We start from the raw sequence: 7,695 nt of genomic DNA, 5'->3' as shown, positions 1-7,695 counted from the left end.
CTACCTGTACTGAAGATGGGTTACCCATACAGGTTTACTGACCCTCGCTCCCTCCTCGCTGTTGGAAGTGCCTGCATTCCGTTGATTAAAATGCTGCTGTGGCCCTCTTCTTCCCTCATGTTCTCTGCTGTGAGAGCTCAAAGGACATGAAGGAAGCCAGCGCAGCCACAACAGATATTGTTATTCCAGAAGAAACTCATCTCATGCATATGAATGCAGGCTCACTAAGAGTGAAATTTGTGTGGACAACACCTCCAAAGGACTCTTGCTCACTGAAAGGCAAGTAAGAGCTCCTTTGTGTGATAACTGTAGAACAAGGCTTTTAAAAGCTTGACCTTTTGGTCTGTTTACTCTGTACTCTCAAAAAAGGAGTTTACTTTCTCAGGCAAAAACTGCTCTGAGAAAGGGAGGTAGGGATGCTGGTGGCAGCACGACTAATTCTGTTCTTGTTGTAGAAGGCTGATGGAAAGTCATTAAGCTCCAAGTTTATGGTAGGAAGGATATTGCTATGGCAACAATATTATTTTTCTGAAGAAAAATATGCATAATCAAATATGGCTCATTGGATCCTAAAGGGAAATGAAAATTAGTATGAATTTATTTGTCTGGAATGTTGATTAGCTTAACAGCTGGAGCCAAATTCACACTGTTTCAACCAATGCTGAAACCGTTCAGCTCAACCCTGCCTGAGATTGGATGCACCAGAGATCAGAGAGATCTGATTAGGCATGGAGGGTCCAGGAAGGGATGAACCAGCAAGGAGTGAAGAGTAAGCTTCCAGTGGAGCAAGAGGATCAGGCAGAGGACCAGGAGATGTGGGAGGAAGTTCTAAGAGAGCAGGGGATCAGAGCACCATGATAGTTACTTCAAAAATAGCCCTGTCATGTGCCTGTTCCTGGAATTTTTTTTTCTACTTATACCAGCTTTTACAGTCATGGTCTAATTCACCTTTTTGGAATTACTTGAAATGAAACTATCTTGCTGCTGAAATGAGAAAGCAACTAAAAGGAGCGGGGCCGGGGGAAAGACCTTATCCTGGGGGGCTGCAGCCCTTCAAAGAAAGCTGCTCTGTGTCTAAGAAGGGGATCCTGCAGGCAGTCTGAAATACCTTAGCTTTCGTTTTCCAAGTTCCAGAATACATGGTAATGTTGATATACAATTATGCAGCATCTCAAGTGGTCCCATCACATCCCTCACAGATGGAGAGTAATTCAGCATACAGCCACTTCAAAATGTCACGAGTGCTGTTTATGGCTAAGCTCTTTTTTATATATATTTTTTTAACAAAACATGATGCTTAAAATTGAGGAGAATTAAATCAGAACAAACAGCAGCGTGGGGAAGACTGTTCATTTTAGAGAATGTTTTTGCCCTTTTTCTGGATCCCACTTGCTTTTAACGTTGTACAATTCTTTGCATCTGTGTTTGCAGATTCTCACCAACCCGAACCATCACTTTGTTGACAGCTCCTTGTACAAAGATGTTATCTTAGTAGCCTGGGATCCTGCCCCTTACTCGGCAAATCTGAACGTGGTAAGGTGTCTGCTTGGTCCTTTCTTCACAACCATTCTGAAAGCAGTGGAGAAAATGAGTGTATTTATTACTTCAGTCTCCTGTTCTCACTTGTCACAATGAACCCCAAAGTCTTCCTTTATTGAAGGAGTGGGGAACACTATTTCTGCATGAGTTGGTCAAAATTGGCTTATTGGTCAAAAGCTTTCTAGTAGCCAGCACTTGTACTGAGATGCTCTGCGACGCTAGGTTAGGTGGGTGATGGGGTGGGGTTTTTGATAAAATACTGCTGTTGTCATTAACAGTGAATTTTCTGTGTGTTTGCCAAAGAGGGAACATTGCTAGATCTCAGAAGGAGGCTTTATTAGGAAAGGTGAAGAATTGCACCCGTTTTTTTCCCACCTTCCCCTCTGCCTTCCCAGACAAAACACAACACCCCTATGAAAATCTCTCTTGGCGCCTTCCCCATTTCTCAGGCCTCCTCCCCACCAGCCTTCCCTTTGTGCCTGCTCCCCCGCAGCCATCTGCGCCCCACCAACCGCCCCCTCGCTGAGGAGCAGCAGACGTCCATCTGGTTGTCACGGGGCGAGTCTCTGCTTTGGCTGGTGCTGCAGCTCCAGCGGACCAGTTGATCTGATGGTTCTTGGCAGGGGGACCAAGAGCTTAGCAAGCTGCAAAGTAGAAAGTAAACCTTCATCTCATGAACCCCCTTTGCAGCCGATGCCAGGGGCTGCCCGCCTTCACCATCCAGCTGCTTCCTGTGCTGCGGCCGGCAGGGACAGGGCCGCTCCAGAAGCAGGCTCGCCCTTACGCCGGGGTCTCGTGTCAGGGCTGTTTGAACCCCTTGTTTAACACGGGCCCGTGAGCGGGAGGTGGGGTTGGCCTGTCCCGCTGCAGTGAATTGCTTACTGGGAGTCCCTGTCTGAAGAAAGGAAGTGGGGTATAACGCAGAGTTACTGGCTCTCTAGGACAAGCACCCACCAGTGCAGGCTGCTTTTGCTGCCTTTGCTTCTGTGCGGAAGAACGTGGATGAAACTAGTTCACGTTGTTTTGCGTGTCGTGTTCGAAACACACTGGACACTGCAAGAGTATAAGAATTCTTGCTTTTTTCCTCCCAGTGGTATAAGAAGCCGGACTACAACCTGTTCACTCCCTACGTACAGCATCGCAGGAAGAATCCAAACCAGCCGTTTTACATTCTCCATCCAAAGTTTATATGGCAGCTCTGGGATATCATTCAGGAGAACACTAAAGAGAAGATACAGCCCAACCCTCCTTCTTCAGGTTTTATTGGTAGGTATATCAGAGGTGGGCCCAGTGGGCAGGTTAAAGAAAAAAATTGAAAGATTGTAAACGTGTACTTTGCATGGGGACCAAGTCCATATATGTCTCCTGTTTGTTCTTGGTGCTCTACACAAAAACAATGACTAGCTAAAATCATAGAATCATAGAATCACAGACTGGTTTGGGTTGGAAGGGACCTTAAAGACCATCCAGTTCCAACCCCGTGCCATGGGCAGGGACACCTTGCACTAGACCAGGTTGCTCAAAGCCTCATCCAGCCTGGCCTTGAACACTTCCAGGGATGGGGCATCCACAGCTTCTCTGGGCAACCTGTTCCAGTGCCTCACCACCCTCTCTGGGAAGAACTTCTTCCTGATATCCAATCTAAACCTCCCCACTTTCAATTTAAACCCGTTACCCCTTGTCCTGTCACTACAGGCCCTTGCAAAAAGTCCCCCCCAGCTTCCTTGTAGGCCCCAGTACACAGTGTGAGAACTATGAAATAGTTGGGTGAATCTAATGCTCTACTTTCTTGCCCTTCGGAAGCATAGAATGCAAACCATATTTGCAAACCCTACATACCTCTGTGAGAAATTTTTATTATTCCATCTTAATTTATCCATTGAGCACCTGCTTGATTCTGAAGTTCTTCGTTAGGATCATAGAGCAGAGATGCACGGGACAAGAAATGAAAGCCTGTGTCAGAGACCGCAGTGAGGGTGAAATCACTGGTGCGGTCTGACATGCCAAGCTGTATTCCTTCCACAGGTCAAGGAATGGTGTTTCCCATGCTCTGTCATGGCTTCCAGTGTGTAAAGTGGCCAAAGCATCCCCCTTCTTATTACACGTGAAGAAATTTAATTTCACCATATTTTTTGGTCCTTCCTTAGTATTTCTTGGGGGATAATTTGACACCAAGTCCACAGTTCATCCAGTCTAACGATTTACCTGATACACAGCAGGTCCTGACTGTGAATGTCTAAAGAGTGCGAGTAGTCAGAGTAGTAAGGCTGAGTCAGGGTCTCCTTGCTCATGCGTCTAGAGACACACAGACCAATAGTGCTTTGGAATCACAGAATCTTTTAGGTTGGAAAAGACCCTGAAGATCCTCAAGTACAACCGTTAACCCAGTACTGCCAAGTCCACCGCTAAACTGTGTCCCTAAGCACTTCATCCACATTCTTTTACCTCCAGGGATGGTGACTCCACCACTTCCCTGGGCAGCCCATTCCAGTGTCTGACAACCCTTTTGGTGAAGAAATGTTATCCTAATATCCCATCCAAACCTCCTCTGGCACAACTTGAGGCTGTTTTCTCTTGCTCTATCCCTTGTCACTTGGGAGAAGAGACCACCCCCACCTCTCTGCACCCTCCTTTCAGGCAGCTGTAGAGAGCGATCAGGTCTCCCCTGAGCCTCCTCTTCTCCAGGGTGAACACCCCCAGCTCCCTCAGCCGCTCCTCACAGGACTTGTGCTCCAGACCCTTCCCCAGCTCCGTTGCCCTTCTCTGGACACGCTCCAGCACCTCAGTGTCTTTCTTGAGTGAGGGACCCAAAACTGAAAACAGGAGTCATGGCACAGCCTCACCAGTGCCCAGTACAGGGGGACTGTCACTTCCCTCGTCCTGCTGGGCACATTATGTCCCTCATTTCCTCCTTGACATCAGGATATCAGTCTATGTGTTCGCTGCAGTTAGAAAATGCTCTTTTTGATTCTTTCTTCTGAATGCCAAGATACAGAGAACTGTGTCTGACATGGGAAAACTAGTTGTGAGCGCTTACCTTGGGCTCTGTATACAGTAGTGGCATCCCGTGATACTGTGGAGCCCCACCAAAGGGTTTAGGGAGGGTGCTGAAACTTTCAGAGGGATGACACAAAGGTGTCTGGGAGATGCCCATCTATGACCTGAGTGGGTTGTGCTTACCTGAGCGTGAGTGGCAAGAAAAGGAGGCCTTGTGTGTTGGAGGAGGATGGCTTGGCACTTGGTTACTTCTTGAAGTGAGATTTTTGGAACCTGCTTGTAAAAATTCATAAGAAGTCTGCTCATGTGGAATGATCTCACCAGCAGCATCGACACTTTGCAAAAGCATTTCGTGGTGTAATGAAGTTGTTGATAAAAATAGGTTAACAGCTGCTGATCATAAGAATAGTGAAGAGGATCATTGTGCTGTCAATCTCTACTTCTGCCATATATAAGAAACACTTCAAAAGCTTTCTTTCAAGAAATGGAATTGATTTCACTGTAAGAATAGAACAGTAATCTTCAACCCCAAATCTAAATGTTCCTGACAAAAAATACCCTTCAAGCAGAGAAAGCTTTGAAAATGTCAATCATTAAACAAGCAAAAACATTAACAACAAAAGCTGTACAGATAAATATCTGTGTGTGCAGATGCAAATTTGTCTCCTTTTCGGCTGGGGATATTATTTACATTGTTCTTTTCTGAAGCATATGCTTAGACATTTTGATAATGCTATTATCAGCCTTAAGAAAAGAAGCCAGTAAGCCAAGCTTACTGGGAGTCATACCTACCTCATTTGATAACTAGCTGCTGTTCTGACAGATGCATTTTAAATGCTTTATTAGGGAGAGGCTTCCTGTTTTAATAACGGTATTGAATGGATGTCTACGCGTTGCACCTGTAACGTGACGCAAACTGGGAGGCAGCACAGAAACAGCAACTGCGTATTGTCAAAGGTGGACATAAAGGGCAAGAGAAAGCATAAAAAAATACAGTGCAGCTTGGCAGAAATCTGAAAAGTCATGTTGGTCTTCAGATCAGGTATCTCAACAACTCATGCAGCAAATAATCCAGTTGGAATTGAAGCTGGCAGACACAACTGCGTGCAGCTGTATGAAAGGCGTATCCTGAATGTTGAGCTCTACCTGATTCTTACAAAATCTATAGAATTATTTTCTATAAAATTAATTGAAAGAGTGGGTAGGTGACAGCTGTCATAAATTACGGGTGTTTTGATATCAAGAAGATAGGGAAAAATGGTTTATTAAATGACCACATTGTGCTCAGAATGGCTATATGAAGGACGATAGGCTGGTGTAAACAGCAGGTATGAATTTTCACAGTCAGAGGGACCTGTATCCCCAAATCTGAGCTCTTTATAGCATGGACTGTAGTGATTCTAATCACTTTATTAGAATAACTTACTGTAAGTCTGCCTGCGACGCTCTGCAATTAGAACAACTACAGGCTCTGTGCAAGGACCTGGTTTGTCCGTATCACACCGTCAGAAAGTCAGGCAGCCTTCTGTGGGCTGCGGTTACTCGCGGAGGAAGAGCAGAGGTGCCTCAAATCGCTGCTGCTGCCAAAACATGGAAAATGTAAAAAAAACCAAAAACAAAAACCCAAAAAATGGTTCTGTGTCCAGTGAAGCACTTCTGTTTCAAGCTTTTTAAACCCCTTAAGTCCCAGTTTACAAAACTGGACAAACGTATAAATTAAAATATGGAAACATCAGACTACTTCCTTTCGGGAATGTTTCAGGGTGGTTTAGGCTGTTTTCATCAGTAATTATTTTTCACCTGACAATTGCATCCGTTTCTGCTGCTTCGTGCCGTTTGTAAGAAACCGAGTCTTCCCAAAGGGAGGATGCTTGGTGGAATGTGTTCTCACGGTGTTCTTCTGCAGCAGTGAGTCACCAACCTTCCGCGGTGGTTGGTGTCAGGGGAGTCTTTCAACATTGCTAATAGCTGTATTGAAGTACTTAAGTCACAATATTATTAAGTGTCTTGGAAAAGGGGCCAGTGGGTCATTTGTGGGGAAGAGGTAGTCAGTCTCCTGCCTGCTGTGAATTTAGTGGAAAGAGAGAGTGAGAAGAGGTAGGATTTTTTTTCCCTGGTTTCTCCACCACATGGGAACAAGGGAGAAGAACGTTTTTTTGTGTTTCCTTTGGGATATGGGATACCCTCTCTTGGCATAACTCCCCACTGGAGCTCCTGTCTCCCCAGAACCCTACATACGTTAGCTCTGAGCCAGCGTGTTGCTGAGGAGAGGCAGTCGCACTGTGATAGCTGGTGGTTGGGGTGATGGAAGTGCAGTGCATGTTTCGCCTGTAAAGCAGGGAAGAGGAGCGGGTGGGGAGAGAAGTGTGGCACAGAGCAGGATTGGTTGTGCTCTACGTACAAAATACGTTACAGGTTTAGAATGCTTTGGTAATGCAGAATTTTGTTTACACTCACTTGCTGGTTTAAGCCTTTGAAATATGTCACTGCTTCCAGCCACTTTTGAAACGGTAACATACAGCACACACGCACTACGGAAGTCTGAACCCAGGGGAGATGGGTATTACCTAACGCAGATCAGCTTCCTCCAAGAACATAGTTCATCCATTCCTCTCCATCAGGTTCTAATGTGTAGATGTTCCTGCCTTCAGTTTTTTTCCAAACGGCGTCAGCTTGCGGTGGCCCATCTGTCACTGGTGTCAGGCTATGTGGAGCGTCATATCTGACTGCAGTCCTTTCCGTTAGTCTTGATACTGCTTTAAAATCGTTTTCTACCCAACCTAGTGACAGGCGTATGTTCAGGGCATCACTGAAAGTAAGCTGAAGTCATTGCCTCTCACATGGCAGCCCATTCGTTGAGGCGTTACTTCTGGGGGTGTGCCATGTCTAGGAAGGATTAACTTGGCACGGGCAAGTCATCCTTCAGTGTGGTATTTTCTAGTGGATCCATCTCAAAGGCTGTGAATAATGAGCAACAAAACACAGAGTGGGTTGTTTTGGGGTTTTTTTGTGGGGAAAAGTTCACCAGGGTAAAACAAACCTTTTGTTTTAATCTAGGAGTCTTTTTTGGCTTGTTTTCTGAGACACTCGTGAACTTTGTCTGGCTTGTGATATGCCTTATGGGGCATGTCATATCGTAGCTAATATCACTTCTCATTA

General features: G+C 45.5%; 1 protein-coding gene across 1 annotated transcript in view; it reads left to right on the top strand.

Moving 5' to 3' along the window:
- Positions 1-2,805, top strand: part of ST6GAL2 (ST6 beta-galactosamide alpha-2,6-sialyltranferase 2) — a gene marked incomplete at its 3' end in the record, with an annotated part of 9,782 nt that extends 6,977 nt beyond the window's left edge. The window contains 2 exon segments of the mRNA XM_010148519.1: positions 1,432-1,533; positions 2,631-2,805. Coding sequence (XP_010146821.1) covers positions 1,432-1,533; positions 2,631-2,805 — 277 coding nt within the window.
- Between the last annotated feature and the right edge of the window lie 4,890 nt (positions 2,806-7,695).

The sequence above is a fragment of the Eurypyga helias genome, unplaced genomic scaffold (genome assembly GCF_000690775.1).
Source record: "Eurypyga helias isolate BGI_N326 unplaced genomic scaffold, ASM69077v1 scaffold15343, whole genome shotgun sequence".
NCBI classification, from domain to species: domain Eukaryota; kingdom Metazoa; phylum Chordata; class Aves; order Eurypygiformes; family Eurypygidae; genus Eurypyga; species Eurypyga helias.
The sequence above is the reverse complement of the archived record's forward strand: the minus strand, read 5'-3'. Positions and strand labels throughout refer to the sequence as shown.